The sequence below is a fragment of the Eptesicus fuscus genome, chromosome 13 (assembly GCF_027574615.1).
Source record: "Eptesicus fuscus isolate TK198812 chromosome 13, DD_ASM_mEF_20220401, whole genome shotgun sequence".
Taxonomy (NCBI): Eukaryota; Metazoa; Chordata; class Mammalia; order Chiroptera; family Vespertilionidae; genus Eptesicus; species Eptesicus fuscus.
Window position 1 is genome coordinate 78,968,088 of NC_072485.1, and position 21,922 is coordinate 78,990,009.

The window sequence follows — 21,922 nt, forward strand, 5'->3', positions numbered from 1 at the left end:
CGGGGCCGCGGGGCCGCGGGGCGCGGGCCGGTGGGCTCGGGCGGCGCGTCCGCTGCCGACTGCCCGGGCCCCGATCGCTCATCCTGCGATCCCTCGCCCGCGGCTCCCTCTCTCCAGCCCGCGAAGCCGGCGGGGCGGAGCCGGGGGCGGGGCCGCCGTGCCAGCGGCCTCGGGCGGGGCCGGGTCTTCGTGAGCCCAGCCGCCAGTGCGACCTGGCCCGAGTGCCAGCACCCGCCCAACCTCGGCGACACGTAGGCAGGGACGCCCATCTCTGGCACATCCGCCCCTCCACCTGCCACGGGGTCAGACTACAAGCCCCTCAGACTAGGTTCACTCGGACCAGCACCCACGCCGCTCTCACCCTCCGGCCAGAGGCAGCGCTGAGTGAGGGCTCAGGTGGGAAGCACTCGTCCCGTCCCCGTCCGGGGGCAGAAACACCGGGCTTGAATCCAGTGAAGCCAGAGCGGGGGCAGAACCAGAGGGCTGGAGAGATGCGGGCCAGGCCCAGGCCCAGGGGGGCACGATGCCTGGGGTCCCCGGCTATTGCCCAACTTCACACCCTGGTTGGGTGCTGAGCGGGTGTTGGCATTCACCTGGCTGCCGATGGCCTGCCTCCTTCCCTGTTGGAATCGTGCTGGGCCCCAGGGGGCCAGACCACAAGCACAAGCCGCAGCTCTCCAGGCTTCAGGAAGTGGGTCAAGGACTTTGGACAGCAGCCCTGGGATACAGCCCAAGCCCAGCCCCGGGTGCAGCCCACCAAGCCCAGGGCTCCAGTTCCAACCCCCACCTCAAGGCGGCTCCCACCACAGACCACACACAGCCACCGCAACTTCCTTGCAAAAACCCTCGGCTCACCCGAGGGCCAGTGGAAATTTATTTTTTTGTCCTTTCTGTCTTTCCCCCAAGTGGCTTTTCCTTGCAAAATGCCTGACATGACACCAGAGGGGAACCTGGGAGAGGGGGGCACCCTAAGGGGCGACCCAGGGACTTAAATACAAGCTGGAAGGCAGGGCACAGGTGGGACAGGCGAGAGACAGCACAAGGGACATGGCTTGTCAGGTAGAGACCAAAGGTTTGTTTTTTGCAGGAAGAAGCTGTGCCAGAGGGCCAGGGGCTAGGATCCTGGGTGGGAGGGGGTGAGAAGAGAGGCCCCCAACCCTGGGTTGCACCCATATTCCCCAGAGAAGTAGCAACAGAGGACGAGGATCTGCCCTCGTAGGCTCCAAGGAAGGGAGGGAGGAGGTGCCGGCAGAGTGAGGGTTAAGGCTGGTGCCCAGCCTCTGGCACGGTGCGCCTTCCACCTCCGCCTGCCTCGAGGACAAAGGGGCACGGTGGGCAGGCAGCACATGGGCCTGGCTCTGGCAGGGCAGGGGGTGGCAAGAGCAGGCTCCCTCTGGGCACAAGACACAGGCCCAGCTCGGCTGCCCGCCCACCTGCACTAGATGGGCTCAGACCTCACTGTAGCTGGACGGCTGGAGCTGTGAGTGTGGGAGGGGTGGGAGGAGCAGTAGGGAGGTGGCGAAAGGGGGGGCTGTTGACCCCTGTAACCCCCATGCCCATCCTGAGGTCCGACCTAGGACCCTGGATCCCAGGTCCTGGTCCCCCGGTCCCATTTCTGACCCTGGGCACTGACTTCAGCCTGGGGCAGTAGAGGCCAGGGAGGCCCTCAGTTTGTGGGGAAGGGTCGGGCAGGGGAGAAAAGAAGAATAAGGAGAGAAACCCACTGCAGCATACAGGGGGCCCGGGGAGGGAGACAGACAGAGGGGCCCTCATCCCAAAGAAAAGTGAACGGTGGGGGATCTTTTAGTCACCTAGAGGCCGCCGCAGAGCAAGGCCCGCCCCCGCCCCAGCCCCAGGTCCTGGGTGTCCTCCCTCGGGGGCCCGGGTAGAACCGAGGCTCAGGGTGGCAGGCAGATGGGCCAGAGGGAGATGAGGAGCCAAGGACACCCCAAAGCCACAGACTCAAATACCCCAGGAGAGGGAGGCACCTCCTGCCCCCTCCAGGAGCATCATCTGGAGAAGGTGCCCCTCCTGTCCCACCCCCGTGCCCCTTCTAGCAACAGCCGCCACCAGCTGGCTTCACAGGGGTGCTGTCGATCTTGAGGTTGGGTCGCTCACCCCCGGTGGCAGCCCCAGGCCCCATCCGCTTTTTTATTTCAGCAGCCATGGTCATGAACGCCTGCTCAACGTTGGTGGCATTCTTGGCACTCGTCTCCAGGAAGGGGATGCCCAGAGAGTCTGCAAACTCCTGACCAGGGGAGAGAAGAGGAGAAGCGGGCGTGAGAGGCAGTCGCCCCGCCCCCCGGAGGCCTGGCCCCGGCCGCTCACCTTGGCTGTGGTGTTGTCCACCACCTTCTTGGTGGTGAGGTCACTCTTGTTGCCCACCAGGAGCTTGTTGACATTCTCGCTGGCATAGCGGTCGATCTCCTGTAGCCACTGCTTCACGTTGGCATAGGACTCCTAGGGCAGCCGGGGCCAAAAGTTACTTTGCTCCCCACTCCCACCCCTCTAGACATGGAGAACAGGGGCTTTGAGGGGAAGGGGCGGCCCTGGACTCCTGAGAGAGCAGGAGCCCTGGACTCAAGGGACCCACAGGAAGTGCCCTCCTCTGTCTGAGACTCCAAAAGCCAGCCCCAGCCCGGCCCCAGCTGTCTGCCGACGGCCCCAACACCTAACAGTGTGGGCCCAAGGGCCTGCAGCTGCTCTCCCTCCGATACACAAAAAGGTTGGGGAGCAAATGGCATCAGGAGAGAGGCCAGGAAGAGACAGAAATCCAGAGGAACAGGTCAGCAAGGATCACCAAGTTCTCGCAGTGCCTTATAGTCCCTTTAAGGGTGAAGTCTTGGAGCCCGTGGCAGGTGAAGGGTCCTTGCAGCGGAGACCCTGGCCTAAGAGGGAGACAGGTATTCTGGGAACAGAGTCTAACATTCATCCTACCTCTGGCACCAAGAGCCTCCTCACTCGGCTCTCTGGGACTTTGCCATTCCCCACCCCCAACCGGCACGCGGGAAAGGACGGAACTTTTAGGGTTGTGCTGGAGCCAATGCCACTTTCCTTTCTGAGGAGCCAGAGATGACAGATATCACCAGGGTTCAAACTTACACCCCCCTGCCATGTCCCAGGGTTCAAACTTACACCCCCTGCCATGTCCCAGGCTGGGCCCTATGCTGAGCACTGGGGATAAAGAAGGAATGATACCTGGACCCTGCCCTAAAGCACTCGGGAAAGGAAGGACTAGACCAGGACACACACGGTGGCGTGACAGGGTGCCGAGCGCTGCAGGGACAGGGGAGCGGGAGCTCCAGGACTATTACTGCCTGCGGAGGCTCAGCTGACCCACACCTGAAGGGACGAGCTGGCCTTGTGAGAAAGCGAGTGAGGGGTGGGGAACGGTGCAAGGGGAGTAGACGGCATTCGCTAGGTCACAGAGTGCGAGGGGCATGGTGCCTCTGGAGTGGGGAGAAGCTGCATGTGGCTGGGACACAGGCCCTAAGCAGGGAAGGAGAGGGCGAGGAGCAGGCTAGCACCTAGAGGAGCTCAACCTGGCTGCGTCTGAGACAGTCAGGAGCCAGTGGGGGGTTTTCTTAGGGAGGGAGTGGCAGGAACACACCTGTGTTCTGGGAAGACAGTCCTGGCAGGAGTGTAGAGGCCAGATCAGAGCGGCAAGAAGATGGAGACCAACAGGGAAGAGAAGCTGTGCCCTGACCAGGGAGTGGGGCAGGGAGGAGCACAGGACCCAGGCAGACTATCCTGGGTGAAGCCCTGGCTTTGCCGTTGACTGTGTGACCCCAGACATGTCACCTGGCCTGAGCCTCAGTTTCCTCTCCTCTATAAAGCAGTACCTCCCAGTGGGGCTGTGAGCATGGGATAATGAACGCAGGCCTTCTCATAACAAGTGCCTAATTAGAAGGAGCTGCTATTATCCCATCACTGCTATTATTATGAGGAGCCAGATTTGAGAGGGGATGGGGGAGGGCAGAGAGGGCCTCAGACTGTCTGGATGGGGGAGGGAAGAGCTTTCTGGCCAGGCAAAGAGGGATGCAAGAGCTGGTTCAGGGAGAGATGGCGAGGCCAGTGTGGACACGCCGAGTTCCGCAGATGGCGTGGAGCTCACGAGAGGCTGTCCAGGAGCAGGAGAGGGTGCTCGGAAGCAAAGAACCCTGGATTCAAACACCGGCTCTGCCTTTCTGGGCTGCGAAACCATGGGCAAGTTACTTAACACCTCTCCAGGCGTGTCTCTTCCCCAGGAAACGGGACCCACCACATAGTTCACTGGGTAATACTGGGAAGATCAGGACACAGACACCAAGTACCAGCGGAATGCCGGACAAGGAGATCTACAGTGAGAGCTACTTAGACACAGGATCCCAGAACATAAGACAGAAGCCAAACCACTAAGCGGGCCAAACCGTGCAGGGAGTCAGGAGGCGGCGTGGGGCAGTGTCAGGAAGCACCACATACGGGTATGGAGGTCAGTGCAGGGTGAAGCAGTGAAAAGCCACTGAGAAGATCATCTAGCGCAGCAGGAGCTGGGAGAGCTGGAGTTAGGAGAGGACAGAGTGAAAAGCCACGAGAGGTCGATCTGGGCGAGAACTGAAACGAGGTCACAGGATTTGGCAGTTAGAGGTCCGTGGTGACCTTTGTGTGAGTGGAGCACAGTTCACCCGCAGCTTGTCCAGGAGGCACCACCACGGGTCCCTGGTGAGCCGGAGAGCCCCGCTGCCCTAAGAGAGGGACTCCTTCTGGCCCGGAGCTGATGTAAGCATCTCCATGTCCCCAGAGCCTGGTCCCCACTAAGCAACGAGGTTTGGTAGAAAGAACAAAGTAGAATCAGCAGACTAGGCTTTCTGTCTCTGCCACGTGACCAGCTGCAGGACTGAGCAAGTCTCCTCTCCGCTCTGACCACCTCACCTGTGAAATGGGAACACAATGCAGACCTCCAGAGTGCTATGAGCACCCAAGACTGACAGGCTCTGTCAACTATGAGGTATGCCGTGACTGCTTCTAGTTAACATATTGCTGCCAAAGACACACGCCTCATGCTGCCACAACAGGCGCAGGGCTCCCAGACCTCTGCCCACACTGGGCCCAGAGTGCAGGCCCCTCGCTTCCTTGTCTAAAGCTCTCCATTGGCTTCTCCAGTGTCTTTACACGGGACGCCATGGGCCCAGCACAGCAACCAAGCAACTGACTCAACTCCCTCAAAACACAGGTGCCCAGATGGTCCAAAATAAGGTGGCAAGTCTGTCGGGGAGGGGCGAGGCCTGGCTCGGTTAAGACCCTGCAGCAGGGCCTCTGAGGATCTGTTTCTGCTCTGTTTCCCTCTTGGTGAAATGGTCCGGGTCCAGTCTCCTTCCCAGGCCACATCAGGAAGAGGATGGGAGAGTAAAAAGAAGCCAGAGTCAAAGGTCTGAGGCTGAGAAAGCAAAGCAGGGGAAGGTGAGCCCAAGGGTACCTGGTCGGTGACGTCATACACCACAATGATGCCATGAGCTCCCCGGTAGTAGCTGGAAGTGATGGTCCGGAACCGCTCCTGACCAGCCGTGTCCCACTACAAGAGAGGAGGAGAGAAGGGCAGGTCAGCCCCGGGCGCCATGCCCAGAGCCCCTATCTCCCATGGCGGATGCCTCGGCACCAGGGACCGTGGGAAGAGCGACACTCACGATCTGCAGTTTGATGGTTTTGCCATCCAGCTCAATGGTTCGGATCTTGAAGTCCACCCCGATGGTGCTGATGTAGCTCTCTGTGTATGTGTCATCCTGGAAGATCAGGGGCCAGTGAAATGTCCTGAGTGGACAGGCCGGAGGCCTAACGAGAAAACCTCCCTCAAGTTTCCCGCCCCAGCAAAGCTCCTAATTGCATCCAACTTGCCAGCCATGTGCCCTTGTTCAGTCAGCTATGTTGCTGGCAGGTCCTGCAACTTCATCCTTGATCCCCAGGTCTTGTAACTACTGTGCTCTGGGTTGCCCATTCTCCCTCCAGCCACTAGCCAGAAACCCAGAAGGACGGTATGGGAGACTTCTTACTCACAGCAAACCGAAGGAGCAGGCATGACTTGCCCACGCCCGAGTCACCAATCAAAAGCAGCTTAAACAGGTAGTCACTAGAGAGAAAGGATGGGAAGGTGTGAAGGTAGGTAGGGAGCCCACCCGCCATCATCCTGGAGCCACAGTTACAGCATTCTCCCAGACGGAGGCATGCCTCAGTTTAGAGTACTAAGGTGTTCACAAGACCCTCCCACAAGTCCCAGGAGGGGGAGAGCTGACCACCCCCCATAACACAGCTGGCCCAAAGGCATGAGTATGAATTCCCACTTTACAGAGAAGGAAACTGAGGTACAGAGAGGGACATGACTTGCTGAGGATCACAAAAGGTCAGGTGACAGAACTGGGTACCCTACCCTGATTCCTGACAGGCTCCCTGGTCTGGAGCCCAGTAGGGACTATCTAGGGGACCTGCCTGGACTGCCCTGTGGGGTACCTGTCTTGGCAGGGGAGGCCCCAGAAGTGGAAGCCAGGGCCCAGCCTAGAGCTTGTTGAGTGAGTAACTGTGTAAAGAGCACGCTGTGAGGCCTCTAAGAAGAGGTGGCAATAACAACAGTCAGCAGTTAAGATGTATTGCGTTCCTACTTGTGCCTGACCCAGTGCTAAGAATTTCAAATGCACCCTTGCATTTAAGCCTCGCAACAGTTCAGTGCAGTGGGTTGTTGTTATTCCCAATAAATGAGGAAACCAGAGTTCGGAGAAGGGAAGTGGCTTGCCCTGAGTTACACAGCAGTTAACTTGAAGACTGGAAACCAGGTTCAGACCCCGAAGTCTCTGTGAGAGCCTGTCAGTTCCCTTCTCTAACCCCCTTGCGATCCAGCTCAGAGCCACCCTTCCCCGAGGAAACCCGAGGCCTGGATCTGGAGGAGAAAAAGGAAGTGGCAGCGCGGGGAGAAGAGAACTGACACTTCAGGAAAACTGTCCATGAGAAGTCTGGGACAGAGATGTGGGCCACCTACCCCTAGGGGGAGTGACCAAGAAGGAGAGTTTGAGGAAAAGAGAATCTCACTGGAAGGGGAGAAGCAACTGCCACACTCATCTAAACATCAGCAGTGACAGCCCAGGGAAGGGGTGTGACGGGACACTGGGGCTGCGCCAGGGAGAGGAGAGGGCAGGAAGGGACCGGGAGCGGCAGGGCAGCTGGGCCCAGACTGGGGCAGGACCTGCGACGGGAGGACCTGCGGGAGAGCTACCCCGAGCGGCGCCTCGGGGTCTCGGGGCCTCCCGCGTCTACCCAGCCCCTGGGCCAGCCCCAGGAACCAGATTCCGGGAGAATGGGAAGAGCAGACGGATTTACGGCCCGACCTAAAGGGCAGGAGTCTGGACCGAGACCGGGAACCATCTGGTGAGAGACCTTAACGCTGAGGCCATTGTCAGCACCCAAATCGCCACTTTTAACCAGATGGGGAAACTGAGGCCTGGAGAGGCCAGGGCTGCGGGTCACCTGACCTATAAGGCCTGTTAGGGTCAGTCCCTCGGGCTCCAAGTAGCGTCCCTCGGGGTCGCAGTCTCTGGGCCCCGGGTGCAAGAACTAGGGGTGTGGAGCCAGGGTCCTGGGGGCCCCGGGGGAGGGGCAGGACCCGGATGTGGGGGGGGGGGTCAGCGGAAGAGGGACCCGGATGTGGGGGCCGCACAGTCCTGACCCGGGCCGGTCAACCCGGTAAGCGCACAGCCCCGTACTCGGGATCGAGGCTACGCCGGACGGCGCAGGCGGGGCTCACTCACTATTCGGGGTTCATGGCGGCAGCGGCGGCCCGCTCGGTCGCTCCCAGTCGGCTCTGCTCCGCCTCCTGTTCCAAGATGGTGGCCGCTCCGCCCCAGAGGCCCCGCCCGCGACGCGCAGCCGCAAACATTCCTGACTGGGACCTCGCTGCGTTGCTTCTCGGGACTTGTAGTCTCCTTACGTTGTCCAACATAGCCCACAGCGCAGGCGTAAACCGGGGAGCCCGAGCCTTCTAGCTCATCACTGCGCATTGCCTTCTGGGGCTTGTAGTTCACTCTCTAGACATACCTGGGCTTTTGGACAGCACTTGGGAGCCTTATGGTGTTCTGGAGTTGGAAGCTCTATTTAAGGCTGGGGTTGACACATCTGACAGAGGCAGTTATCCCTATCCTCCCGCCTCCCGGAGTATCAGTAAAAGTTCATTTCTCCAGGGTCCTTCGTTTACTGGCGTTCCTAACTCAGCCACAGGCCCCGGGGGAAGGTGTCCTCATCCACATTTTATAGATGGAAAAATCGAATTTCAGTAATTCGCTCAAGGTCTAACAGCTTACTAAGGGGCAGAGCTCAATCAAAGGCCAAAATTCTCTAGAACCTCAAAGATGAAAACTGTTAGATCTTGACCCTTGGGACCCCCAATTATGGGAAAGGAGAATATCTGGGCTCCAGTTGGAGGAACGGGACGTGAGCGACACACACACACACACACACACACACACACACACACACGCGCGCGCGCGCGCGCACGCACACACACACACACGCGCACGCGCGCACACACACACACACACACACGGGACGTGAGCGACACACACACACACACACACACACACACACACACACACACACACTCTTCATTCGCAGCCTTTCCCGACCCCGACCCCAACCCCAACCTAGACCCTGGGAGCCCTGGACTTCAGCCCCAAAACAAGCCCGGCTCAGATTCAAACCATCTTTATTTCTACAGCAACATTTGAAAATAGAGAACGACCACCTCACCCCACAACTGGATCAGCCCCTCCTGCCATAGCAGGGACATCACTGTCCCTCGAGAGAAGCTGCAGGCGTGGGAGAAGGCGTGGCTGGATGGCTCGACAGGCAGTGCCTGGGTGGGGTCGGGCGGGAGGGACAGTGCATAAGGCCGGGATGCAGGGCAGGGCCCGGCGTTGAGGGGGCTGGTAAGGGGAGGACTCTCCATCCTGGGGCATGGAGCGATGGCAGGGCAGGATGCATCCCTCAGAGTCCACACCCCTCAGAGTCCGGGAGGAGCGCGACAAGGCCCAGGGAACCTTTTGGGGAGATCCCCAGATGTGTTGTGGAGCCTGGGAGATACCACCGCGTGGAATGGGAGTGATTAAGGCCTGGGCGGTACCACTAGAGAAGGGCAGGGTGAGGGGAGGCCCAGGCAGTACGGTAGACTGAGGAGAGGGGCGCGGCCAATAACTTATTTCTCTATATACAGAAGCAACGGCCGAGGAGGGGCAGGGACGGGGGGGGGGGAGGCAGGGCAGGGTGCTGACTGGAGGGCAGTTACTTAGTGTTCTTGACTCCGGGGTGGGGATGGCAGGCCACTGAGTCTCTACCTGGAAGACCCCAGCCAGCCTCTTTCACTGGCTCTGAACCTAGGGACAGGGGCCCTGCTGGGAATAAATAAGGGGTAGAGCTGGAGCCGGGCAGGCCCAGCCTCCAGGGCTCAGGCTGAGATGACAAGGGAGGAGGTTACCCTGAGATTGAACAGAAAAGACAGGGGTCCTTGGGAGAGTCAGGCAAGACAAGCAGCAGGCCCATGCGCAGGGCTGGGGGTGAGGGCAGTGCCGGGTGCAGGCTGTGGCAACTGGCTGCCCCTTCAGGATTAGCCCACCAGGGAGCTTCGTCGGGAGAGGTCCATGGAGCTGGAGCTGAGGGCGCGGCTGTCAGAGAGGCCTGTGCCTCCAGGCTGTGGGCAGAGGGGGCATGTGGCTCAACCTTGTGCTGCTGCCAGTCTGTGCTTCCCTGGCCAGAAGGGGAAGGGGCCTGACCAGCCAGAATCCCTGAGCCCCACCCATGCCCCATCCTGGTACTCTGACACCCCTGTCCACCTCCACAGTGACAGTGTTGGTACTGGCCACTTGCATGTCCACCCAAGCAGGGGCTGGGTTTCCCTAATTTGTCTCCCCAATGTCCAGCCCAAAGCCAGAGACAGACAGTAATGTTGCCGGATGAAGACATGCTTGAGAAGCTCATTAGGTACATAGGGCATGCAGGCCTCCAGCCCTGGGGCCTGGGCCTCCACCCACCATACCTGGGCTGGCTCTTCCACACTCTTGTTGAGGAAGTTGAGAGAACTGGCCCGCTTCATCCTGAGGGGAAAGGAAGGCCAGGATGTGCCCATGGTGGAACTGGGAAAGGTGGGAAAGGGGATCGGGGTGGGGTTGGGGAGGGAGGCTGATGGGAGAGGCCCAGATTTGGTGGGTAGTGGAGCTTGAGAGATGAGGGAGCTCACCCTGAGTCAGGAGCTCATTTGGGTTGTTGGGTGGGTCCTTAAAGCTCACCCTGCGTGGTCAACTTATCAGGGCAGAGGCTGACCTGGGGTTTGGGGGCTCCTGGGGGCCACCCCCCTGCAGCTTCTTCACCAGCATTTCACTGCTGCGCCTCAGAGCATCTCGGAGCTTCCCAAAGGAGCCGCTGCGCCGCAAGGAGCCACTGCCATCCTGTGGTGTGGACAGGCTTGTCTGTCATGCTGGCTACACAGCCTCCTGCCCACCTCAACCCCTAGACTCACCCCGCTCCACTCGGCTGCAGGCCCTGCCTCCTCAATGTCAGACTCAGACCGAGCCCCAGCACCGCCGGCCACATCTCGGCTGCCACGGCGGTCTCCCCGCCCACCACTGCCATCTTTCAGCAGTTCCACCACCTTGGTCTGGCTCGCAGGGTCCAGGCCCTAAGGAAGTGGAGGGCACATTAGGTGGAAAACAGGGCCAAGTAGGTCCCTGCCCAGTCCTCAGGTCTGTCGCCCACCTGCTTGCGGCTGCGGCTGGCACAGTCCTCCAGTGTGTGTGCAGCTTCTAGCTTGCCCTGGCGCCGGTACAGGGCCCCCAAGCTGCGCAGGGTGGTGTTGACTGTGGGGCTGTGGACAGGACAGCGGGACAGTCTCAAATTCTGTGTTCCCCAGGAACCAGGGCCTATCCTGGCATCCAGCCCATACTGGGCTCTAAGGAACCAGCCGGCCAACCAGCATCTTACCCCTCCTAGGTGTCAAGCCCTGTGATAGGAGGCCCATCTGCACTCTCCTGTCTTGGAATCACCCCAGGGCTTGGGACCTGGCCCCAGGGACCTAAGTGGGATATTGCCAGTAAGAATTGAAGCTGGGAGACTCAAACCCTGGCTGAGTAGCTCAGTTGGTTAGAGCATCATCCTGATACACCAAGGTGTTGATTTGATCCTTGGTCAGGGCACATACAAGAACCGACCAATGAATGCATAATAAGTGAAACAACAGATTGATGTTTCTGTTTCTGTCTTTCCCTTCCTCTCTCTAAAAATCAATAAATAAAAATGTGAAAAAAGAAAAAGAAAAGCTGGGAGACCCACGAATGAGATAATTAAGCTTTCCCAGTACAGAAAGCCATTTTGGGGTGGCCTGTGAGCCTGGCCTTGAAAGAGAAGCTGATAGGGAAGGGGTAAGCAGTATGAACTGTGCAGCCGGCCACAGCCCTCACCCGAATACTGTTCCCCTGCTACCTGCTCTACCACCAGCCCTGCCCTGTCGTCCTCACCTGTCCACTTTACAGGCCTTGTACCAGCTGCCATATTCCCCATAGGCAGTGCTATCCCGGCGCTTATCCTGGGGGAAAGAATGGTCAGGGGTGGTGGGAGGAGAAGGCCCTCCCCTCTACACCCCCCCAACTTCATCTTCCTTCCCTGGACACCCACTCCAGCCCTGTCCCGCAGTGCTTGCTACCTTGGTCTCCTCCCGTTCCTCTGCGTGCATCCAGATGGGCTTGTTGTCCCCTGGGGAGAAGAAAGGGGGCTGTCACCAGCCTCCCATATGGGCCTCTGCTGTTTGGGCTGACATAGAACTGGGGTCTGGGGAGGGGGAGGGGGTAGCCAGGAAGAATCAAGGTTGGGCTTGTTGAATGAACAAACAAGAATCAGACCTAAAACATTAGTGACCCTCCTCTGAAACAGATGACTGTGGCATAGGCTTGTCCTTGAGGGGCGTGGGGGAGCAGACCCTTAAACACCTTGGGCCCACAACTGAGCCTGAATGATGGGCCAGGCTGAAGGACCCAGAGCAGGAAATGATTGACCACCAGGGGCCAGAAGGTAGCTTCCCAGAGAGGGAGACATTTGGGCTGGGCCTCCATGGTGAGCACAAGTTGCCCAGGAGAGAAAGGGGAAGGACTCTGGGCCAAGGGCATGGGGTATACAAAAGGTGTGCATGGCACAGACAGGGCCCAGGAGGTGTGTGTACATGCTCACATGTGCACATGACACCGCAGGCATGAGGGCCTGCCTGCCTGGCTGCTGTGGATGTTGATGGTAGAATGAGCCTGTGCTATGTGAGCTGGGGGCACATGGCAGTCATGGACTCACCATTGACAGAGCCAAACTCCTTCTCGTGAGCACGGGTGAGGATCTCCTTGTACAGGGTCTCTGCATCCTGGTACTTGCCCTGCTTCAGGTAGCAGGAGGCCTGCAGAGGCAGGGGCCAGAGGAAAAGCAGGATGCAGGGACCTGAGCCTTTTCCTTCCCTTCCTCCCTCAGCCCTCTCCCTCCCTCCCTCCCTCCCTCCCTGCCGCAGCTCCTCCCGGCCCAGGGTACCAGGTTGTTCTTGGTCTTGGCCACGTTGGGATCATCAGGCCCGAGGCGTGTGGCGTAGATTTCCAGTGCCCGCCGGTAGTAGTATTCTACCTCCTCAGCTTTGCCCTGGTTCTGGCAGAGCAGTGCCAGGTTGCTCAGCTGCTTGGCCACATCTGGATGAAATTTGCCCAGGACCTGGGATGGGAGCAGAAGCCAGTGGCTAGGCTCAGAGCTGGCCTAGGCCCCCTGCCTGGCCTGCCCAGCCCTGCCTGCTCCCACCTTCTCCCGGATCTCCAGTGCCCGCTTGCACAGAGGCTCAGCCTCCTTGTACTTGCCCCGCTTGCCGTACAGAACTGCCAGGTTGTTTAATGTTGCAGCCACCTGTGGGGGGAGAGGGGGAAAGGGGTTGGAGAATAAATGGAGGCTGTGTGACCCAGGGCCCTGCTGGCCAAGGGTTCTAAGACCTGGGAGCTGCAGAGAGCAGCAGCAGCCCCAACCTCCACCCCCCTCACTCACAGCTGGGTGGTCCTTGCCCAGTGTCTTCTCACGAATGGCCAGGGCATCATTGAGCAGGTGAGCAGCCTCTTTGTACTTGTTCTGGTCCCTGGGGCAGGTGGAAGTATGGTGAGATTGTCCTCCAGCCTGGGCCCTGCCCTTAGTGGTCTGAGAGCCCTTGCTCGCTCCTGTCTTTACTGAGCGGACATGATTATGACCCAGAGCATGGGAAAGCTGGTCAGCCCATCCTCCAGGAGCTCAGGGGCTTTGGTAATTCACTCACAACTCCCCAGGGCATACAGTGCTGGGGTAGGGAGCAGGCTCACCCAGACCCCACCCCCTCTGCCTCATGCCCAACGCACATGGTTCTGTCTTCTCCAGTGCCCTCGCTCCTTCTGCTCTTCCTGCTGGGAAACCTTTCCAATCCTCTTGTGTTCTGGGAAGATTCACTTTTTACCGAAGACCCTACTCTAGCCACGGTGCCTCGAGAAGCTGTGCCGGCCCCCTCCCTGGTTATTTCCAAACCTTTCTCCTCCACTAGCCTGAGGCTTACTCACATCTACAGCCCAGGCCCATGCAGGCCCAGGTACCCTGTGGGCTCAGCCCCCTTGGCACAGCTCCTCTCTGCCGCCCCAGTGCCTGGAGAAGCCCAAGTCCTGGCCCACGGCAGGCACCGAGTGCTTGTGACCCAGGGAGGGAGCCTCCGGGAAACGCACAGGCACTCCCACGGTGCCGTGGCCCGAGGAGCCTCACCGGTAGACCAGCGCCAGGATGTTCAGCATGGTGGCCACGTCAGGGTGGTCATGGCCGGACGTTTTCTCCAGGTCTTCGAGGGCCTGCTTGCAGAGGGGCACGGCCACCTCATAGCGGCCCTGGGAGGCATACTGGATCACCAGGTTGTGCAGGGTACGGAGCCGTGCCGGGATTTCATAGCCCCCATGCTGGGCAGCCACATCCCCTCCTCCAGGGCTGGGGGCTGCAAGGCCAAGGGTAGAAACTCAGATGTACCTAAGTGCCCCCTCAGCTGGACTGGTACATGCCAACCATGCCTCTAACTCACCTGACATGTGGCCCTAGGCAAGTTACTATTTTGCCTCAATTTCTTCATCTATAGAATCACCCCCAGAAAGAGTGGGTAATGTCCCGGTTCCAGTATTTCAAGCTGTGTCCTCGCAAACTACCTGCCCTTGGAGCCTCAGGCTCCTCAGCTGCTGAAGGAGGTCTGAGGTGCACAGGGCACTAAGCTAGGCGAGCACTGGCCCAGGGCTCCCACTGCACTCGAACCCTCCTTGAACCCTCAGAGGACGCTGCGAGGAAACAACTCTACCAGTGGTCACAGAGCAACGAGTGGCACAGCAGGACTTGAACCCAGGCCGGACTGTGGTACCAGCTCCACATAGAGCTTGGGGTGGGGGGAGGTGGTAGGGAAACAAGGAACACCTGTCAGTTAAGCTCTAACATGCTGGGATGTGCTGATCAGAAATCAAATGGCAACCACTTGATCCCTGTTTCTGGTGATCTCTGAGTCCCAAGGACCAAGAATCTGTTCAGCCCTTTCTACCCCCACCCCCAAAACCAGCTGCCCCTCCGCACCTGAGCTCTGCTCCTCCTCGTTGGGGAATAGGTCATCCAGAGAGTCTTTGGGGACCTCCCCCTTCTCCTCCTGGGCAGGAAGACAGGGTGAGATCAGGGTAGCCCAGGTGTCAGCGGCTGGTGGGAGCTGTGCTCTGTGCTGCCCTTCCTGCCCAGGCCCTCTGCCCGCTGGCCTTGCGGTGGCTGCGGCAGGACTCACGTTGGGGGAGGTGTCCTCATCCAGCTTTCGGATCTGGCTCATGAACAGCAAGTGCTGCTTCTCCTCCTCGAGCTGGGCCACAGCCTGCTCGCTGCGCTGCAGCTTCTGCTGCGTCCCCGCCAGCTCCTCTCGCAGCCACTGGTTCTCCTGCACCAGGCGCCGCACCTGAGCCCGCAGCTTCTGCTTCTCTGACTCTACGGCCCCCAGGTGGCTCGACAGTGCCAGGATCACCTGTGGCAGCCAGCGGGATGTGGGTCAGAGCCCCGACCACCCACAGCCGGGGCCTCCTGGGGCCCAGGGAAGGGCTGAGCTGCTGGGCTGAGCGACTTGAAGTTCTCCTCTCATCAAGGGCGTTTTCTCCCAAGGCCCCAAATAGACCATAGTCCAAGACTGAACCCAGGAGTCTTGGGGATCCCCAACTCCTTCCCTCTAGGGTCAGAAGTCCTGGCTCCTAGTCTGTCTTTGCTGGACTCTAAGAAAGTCCATCCCTTTTTTTCCTGGGCCTCCAGCTAGTCCTCTGCATTGATGGTCCAGCTCCCACTCATTGGCTGATGGTGAACAGGGCGAGTTGGGGTGCTGTGCTTTCCCCGAGCTAGCCATTTTCTTCTTTGTCTCTCTTAGGGGTTGTACTCAAGCCGCTGCAGCCACAGCCACTATACCACTGCCTCCTGCCCCAGGAACCTGGATAGATGACTGGAACACTTTCCCAAAGAACCTTGATAGATGACTGGAAGACCCCATCCTGACTTCTGCCAAGGCTAGACCCTGCCCTTCTGCGGCTCCCAGGGAGGGATGGGGTACTTATACCAGCAGATGGTCTGCGAACCACAGGGCAGGTGAGGAGACCCAGAAGCCTCCTCTTAGCCCTACCCCTCGCCCAACCTCCATGATTCCTTTCCGGAGCTTCAGGCTCCTCCTGCCTTGGGGCCTTGCATATGCTCCACCTTTTTTTCCATCATTCACTTTCAGAGGCATTTCTGCAGTGAAACTTCTCTCTTCTGCCCCCAGGCCCAGGAAAGCAGGGCACCTCCCCGCCCCCCCAGCATCCTGTTGCCCATCTGTGCCAGTGCCTGCACACACTGGGGGGGGGGGGGGGGGGAGAGACCCTATGTGTTCATCTCTGTACCTGGCAGCCAACTATTGCCCTTCCAGAGGGCCAGGCAGTCTCAGACCCTGCCCTTTCTAGTTGATTAGCAAATGCCTAAATGACAAGTGTTTTCACAACCACTAGCTTTTTAAAAAACTCCCTAAACAGCCTGGCAGTGTATACAGCAGATGGCATGATCCCTATTTTAAAGACAAGGAAACCAAGAGAGTACCACCTGCTCAGGATTCACAGAGCCAGCCAGTGTCTCAGCCAAGATTCGAGGGGGCCAAGACTCTTTCCCCCAGAGCCTAACTCCTTCTCCATCTGCACCTTGTCCTAGCAGCCCAAATTAAGAGGGCCAAAACAGAACTCTAATCATGTGGGCTCTCTCATCCCCTTAATTTGCTCCAACACGAACCAGGGAGTTACCCTGTTCCCCCCTCTCTCCCTCACACCATTCCCAAGTCCTCCTGGACCTACCTCCTGAACATCTACAACTGGCCCCCTTCTCTCCACCCTCATGGCCACCCCTTTAGTCCAAGCCACCATTTCTCATTTGAATTCCAACAGCGGTTGCCTAACTACCTCCTACCTCCCTCCATCCTTGACCCGCTATAGTTCATTCTCCATACCTTTTCCCACGGAGACTTTAAAACCTAAGTCATACTGTGTCCCTTGACTGCTTAAAGCCCTCCAAAGGCTTCCCAATTTCCTGAGACTGAAACCCAAGCGAGTAAGGCACAGCATGATCTGGCCCTGCCTTCCCCGTAGGCCTGGTGTCTGTCCCTCTCTCCTTCCCCATGAAGCTCCAGTCACACAGGTCTTTTCTCAAGCCTCCCATTGCAAGATTTTTCCTACCTCAGGGCCTTTGCACATGCAGCCTCCCCCTCCTCCCTTTTCTGGAGACTAGTCCATTTCTTCCTTCAGGTCTTGGTTTAAATGTCATTCCTCAGAAGTCTTGACTAATAGATAAGACTTCCCATTTAAAGCTATTACAAGACTTTGTTCTTTTCTTTGGAGGATTTATCACAACATGTAACAAATGTATGTGTGTTCCTGTCTTCCAAATGGACTAGAGCAGGAATCTAGTCTGTATCCCTGGCACCTAACATCTTGCCTGGCACACAGTAGGTATTTGAAAACTTACCTGTTAATGAGTAAATAAAAGAATGAATGGGTGGGTGGGTAAGGATTTCCTTTTTGTTTTCCTATGCCATTCAGTCTTTGCTACCTAGCAGAGAAACTAGGAACAGGGTTCTACGTGGGGGCTGATGGATGGCGGTCAGGCTTCTCTTGGGGAAGGCCCGCTGGAGTCTCCAAAGCCCATTCATTTATTCAGCGGGTATTTACTGGGGTCCTTGCATGGAGCTCCAGGGGACAGATGGTGTCCTGCTCTGATTCTGTTCCTACATAGCCAGAATCCCTCCGGAACCTCCAGCCCTCCCTCCGGTCACCTCCCCCCTCAGCACTCCAGACAGGCCTACCTGGGCCTCCCCCAGTCCCAGCTCGATGGCTTCCAGGGAGCGGCGCAGGAGGACACAGCGTTCCTGGGAGCCGGGCTCAGCCTCGCCGGCTTCAGGAGCGACCAAGGGAGCGAGAAGGGCGCGATGCTCCCCGCGTAGGGTCTCCAGCCCCTGGATGACGGCTTTGGTGCCCAGCACGATCTCATCCTGGCTCAGCTTCTCCTCTCGCGGAAGCACCATCGTGGCCATGGCCTTGCCGCCTGTGAAGGCGAGGGGGCGGGCAGGCGGGTGCCGGGCCACAGCGCCCGCAGCCCCGGGTTAGGTAAACACCTCCGTCCCCGGGCGCCTGGGTCCCCGGGGCGCCCCGCTGCCCTGGCCGGCAGTGCCCACCGCGCCTGCGCTGGGCCTACAGGGGGCGCGCTCGGCTCGTCTGGGCCCGGGAGACGCAATGCGGTGAGACCGGTGAGGCTGGACCCAGATTCGGCCCAGACCACCGGCTCTGGCCGGCGTAGGCGGCCCAGTCTCGGGGCTTCCTCGGGGGAATCTCTCAGCCAGGGCAGGGCGCGTCGGAGGAGGGTCCTACGGGGATCGTGGGGTCTCACTCCCATGCGGGAGACCCCGGCCCCTCCGGGAGTGCCAGCCCCATCCCCGACAGGCAGGCCGGCCACAGAGACCCTCCTCCCGTCAGGCCGGCCCTGGGAGACCCTTCCCCTGAAGCCGAGATCCCGGGGTCCCCGTCACCCCAGGCCCCGCCCACGACGACCCTCCCCATAGGCCGGCGCGACTCGGCGGACGCCCCTCCCGAGGAGGCCCAGCTCCCGCCCCCGACCCCCAGGCCGCGCCCCCTCCACGAGGGTGGGCCCGAGACGACCCTGCCCCGGGCCGGCCCAGAGCCCGGTCTCCCGGCCCTCGCGGACCTGCGCCTCGCGCTCGGGCCGGCTCCCGCTCCGACTCCGGCTCCGGCTCCCGCCCCGTTTCACTTGGACCGGCCGCCGTGAACGGGTCCCACCGCCTCCATCCCGCCGCCCTTCCCAACAGTCTCCGCGCCGCCTTAAAGGTGAAGCCGCTACCTCAGGCGTCGGAGGGGGCGAAACACGCTCTCCGCCCGCCGGCCGCCTTAAAGGAGCGCGAGCCGGGCCTGCTCCGGGCCGGGGCGGGGCCACCGGGCGGGGCGGGGCGGGGGCTGGCCCGGGCGCGGGGTCCCGGGAGCCGCCTCCACGCACCCGCGGCCTCGGCTTCCTCTTCTGTTAGCCGCTGGAGCCTGGAGGCTCGGGAGACTGTGAGCCTCTACCACCCAACACCGCGGCCCGAGAGGACGGCGAGAGAAACTGAGGCACAGGGAGACCCGGAGCCCTCAGCGAGAATGGACATCTATTGGCATTTACTGAGGGAGTTGCCGCTTTCTGATCGCTGTGTCAGATGCTTTGGTGCCTTAAGTGGGTTAACTCCCCGAATGCTCGCACAGACCCGATGAGGTGGGCACTGCTGTCACCCGCATCTCTCAGATCGGACCCCCCTCAGGCTCACCTGCTGCGCCCCCACCCAACTCCTTCGGAGCGGCTCCTTGCCCCGCAGATTCACTACAACTTAGGGCTGCTTCGTGGGCGTGGGGGAGGCGGAGGCTCTGGCCGTAAGGGAGAAAAGCGTGGCAAAGGGCAGCCGGGCATCTGCCAAACCGAAGACTCATGGCCTGTGGTGAACACAACAGATGCTGCTGACCGGATGAACAAGACAAGGCCATGATGTCATTCGGGGCTCAGATGAAATATCACCTCTTCAGCGAGCCCTTCCTTGATTCCCTCCCTGCTGCCCCCCATATAGAGCAGCCCTCCAGCCCACCCCGTGCACCCATTTAATTCTCTCTATAGCATTTGTCCCTCCTCGCATGTTTCTTGTCGGCTTCCTGTCTCCTGCCTAGAATGTAGCCCTGCCTGTCGTGTTCACTCCCAGAGTAGCCCCTGGCCAGCCACATAGCAGCACTCACTAAGTGTTGGTTTTTAAAAAGGGCAGAAGGGTGCACCTGTTGGCCTTGGCAGGCCCCTGCCAGACCCAGGTTTGGGTCTGGTGCTCTGCAGCCCTGGATTGGTGGCTACCCTGGCACTGCCCTAGGTCGATGCCATTAGTGGGTGACAGCAGCAAACCCCCCCGGACAAAACCTGCAACGCAAGGCCTGATGTTAGTACCAGGGATCTGGGTGTTGCTCAAGTCGGGGTGGGCTCAGACTCAGATTCCACCAGCTTCAGCAGCCTGTGGGTGCGAGAATCGCCTTGGCGTCATCTCTGACACAGACCTGGCCCAGTGCCCCTAGCTTAAGTACGGTACGTCCTGTGGCAGGGAGCTCACTACCTCCTGCGGGGAGACTTCTCTAAAGGTTAAAGAGTCTTTCCTTAGATAGCCATCGCTGTGCCTTCCTGCCGCGCTCCCCACACCACACCGAAGCTCTTTCTTCTGGAAGAACAGTCTGCTCTCTTTTGCCAATGAAGGTATTTGGAGACAGCGATGTTCTTCTCTTGGCTGACAATCCCTGTCGCTTCACCCATTCCTGCCCCTTCTCACCCTGAATTCTCTTTTCTGAGTGTAGTTTAGCGTTTCTGTCCAGACACTGCTTACAATGTGGTGCTCAGGCCAGGGCCCAGGGATCCAGCAGGGAGTGAACTGCACAGATCACAGAAGGATGGTCCCTCTTTTTCTTTTATTTTTAATATATATTTTTATTGAGGTTAGAGAGGAAGGGAGAGGGAGAGAGAGACAGGAACATCAATGATGAGAGAGAATCACTGATTGGAACCCGCAACCCGGGCATGTGCCCTTGACTAGGATCGAACCCGGGACCCTTCAGTCCGAAGGCCAACCCTCTATCCACTGAGCCAAACCAGATAGGGCTGGAAATGACTCTTGCTGGGTTCTTGTTCGGGCCCTCCCGCTAATTCCCTGCAGGCTTTGTGGTTTCTCTGAGATTCTCTCTGGGCACTGGCCCTGCTCCTCCCTGCCTGCCGGGTGGAGGGAGGGCTGGGCCAGCCCTGCCGGTTCTCAGCCTCTTATCTGGTTTTCAGTGCTTGACCTTGCATGCGTCCAAACCTTTTCAACCCTCGGCTTTTTATCTTGTCTCTGAGGATTATACTGTGAATCTCCCACAGGAAGGGACTGTTACTTCATCCGCTCTGTTCTGCACACCCCTTCCTGCCTCTCCCCCGCCCCCCAGAGGCTGGTCCCATGCCAGGCTGCTGATGGGTGCTCAGTTAGGGAGAGGAAAGGAAGGAGCCTATACGCAGTGGTGATTCAGCTCCTTGTGCCATTTTCCACAGAGCTCATCGGCTTACCCCACTGGTCCCAAGCCTGGGGAAGTTGTTCTTGCTGCTTTTAATATTGTTTCCTCCCAAAATCCCTCCCTCTGCTTCCCAAGGGGAAGCCTTAGATTCTCAGAAGCACTTCACTGAAGTCTGCTTTCTTAAGTGATTCTTTTCCCCTTGGCTAGCTTCATGCCTTTTTTTTTTTAAATCCTCACCCGAGGATATTTTTTTCCTATTGATTTTTTAGAGAGAGGAGGAGGAGGAGAGAGAGAAACATTGATGTGAGAGAGATACATCAATTGGTTGCCTCCTGCACATGCCCTGACGGGCTGGGACGAACCTGCAACTGAGGTATGTCCCCTTGATGGGAATCGAACCCTAGACCCTTCAGTCCACGAGCTGACGCTCTAACCGCTGAGCCAAACTGGCCAGGCCACTCCTTTTTTTGAAGTGGCTGGGGTGCACTTCTATCAAGCATATCATCCCCACCCTGAAACATCCGGGAGGTCACTCATAAATGCTCAAGATTGGAGTCTCCTTAAAGGTCATGTGTCCCCACATCTCACCGCTTCCTGAGGGGCCTGTGCCATTGTGAACACCTCTGGTTGTCTGTTTTTTTCTGCTATTGAGCCAAGAATCGAGTCTGCTCAGAGCTCCCCCGAGAGGCTCCTGGCTCCTGTCCTGGCAGCCACATGGCAAAGCTGCACCTCTCCTCCCGCGCCTCCCAGCCGGACTAAAAGGGTCCCGCCTGCTCAGTGGGGTCAGATGAGCTAAGTACAAAGCCACGTTTCTCCACTTGCCAGCTGTGCAGATTTACCCATTTATTACTTCATCTGTTTCCTCATCTGCAGAATGAGGTTCCTAATACCTATCTACCTTGTTGGGTCCTCAAGAGAACAGTGGCTCAGTGGTTGAGCATCAACCCGGACCAGGAAGTAATAGTTCAATTCCCAGTCGGGGCACATGCCCAAGTTGCAGGTTCGATTCCCAGTGTGGGGCGTGCAGGAGGCAGCTGATCGATGATTCTGTCATCATTGATGTTTCTGTCTCTCCCTCTCCCTTCCTCTCTGAAGTCAATAGAAATATATTTTAAAAAATAAAATTAAAAAAAGATGGAATAAGTAGCAGAGTTCAGATGTTAATATTATGCTTTGTACCTAACAGACACTATTCCTAGTAGTTATTTATTATCACCATCTGTTCAAGCTCACTACTGAACAGATCCGGTGCTAGTGAATGGACAAAATAT

The 21,922-nt window shown here is 58.7% G+C and overlaps 2 protein-coding genes and 1 long non-coding RNA gene across 4 annotated transcripts; 1 reads left to right on the top strand and 2 right to left on the bottom strand.

Annotated features, from left to right (window-relative positions):
• Window positions 1–830: 830 nt before the first annotated feature.
• Window positions 831–7,878, bottom strand: RAB1B (RAB1B, member RAS oncogene family). Its single transcript, XM_008146923.3, has 6 exons — window positions 7,770–7,878; window positions 6,031–6,103; window positions 5,664–5,759; window positions 5,456–5,551; window positions 2,329–2,460; window positions 831–2,248 (listed from the first exon to the last, which is right to left on the bottom strand). The coding sequence occupies exons 1-6, from the start codon at window positions 7,781–7,783 to the stop codon at window positions 2,054–2,056; spliced, it is 606 nt and encodes a 201-aa protein (XP_008145145.3). The 5' UTR covers window positions 7,784–7,878; the 3' UTR covers window positions 831–2,053.
• LOC129151055 (uncharacterized) lies at window positions 7,145–16,918 on the top strand. The gene is made up of 2 exons (XR_008557855.1): window positions 7,145–7,389; window positions 15,455–16,918. It is a non-coding gene; the product is annotated as an uncharacterized LOC129151055 (long non-coding RNA).
• KLC2 (kinesin light chain 2) lies at window positions 8,703–18,505 on the bottom strand. Of its 2 annotated transcripts, none has more exons than XM_008146926.2 (16): window positions 18,454–18,505; window positions 17,405–17,643; window positions 14,834–15,064; window positions 14,635–14,704; window positions 13,795–14,017; window positions 13,063–13,150; window positions 12,826–12,927; window positions 12,568–12,741; window positions 12,340–12,439; window positions 11,705–11,754; window positions 11,520–11,587; window positions 10,762–10,870; window positions 10,526–10,684; window positions 10,330–10,454; window positions 10,046–10,103; window positions 8,703–9,700 (listed from the first exon to the last, which is right to left on the bottom strand). In XM_008146926.2, exons 2-16 carry the CDS (start codon window positions 17,630–17,632, stop codon window positions 9,617–9,619), a joined length of 1,869 nt encoding a protein of 622 aa, XP_008145148.2. In that variant the 5' UTR covers window positions 17,633–17,643; window positions 18,454–18,505; the 3' UTR covers window positions 8,703–9,616. The 2 variants fall into 2 exon arrangements, with proteins under 2 accessions (XP_008145148.2, XP_008145147.2); XM_008146925.3 differs by lacking the exon at window positions 18,454–18,505 and adding an exon at window positions 18,301–18,401.
• Between the last annotated feature and the right edge of the window lie 3,417 nt (window positions 18,506–21,922).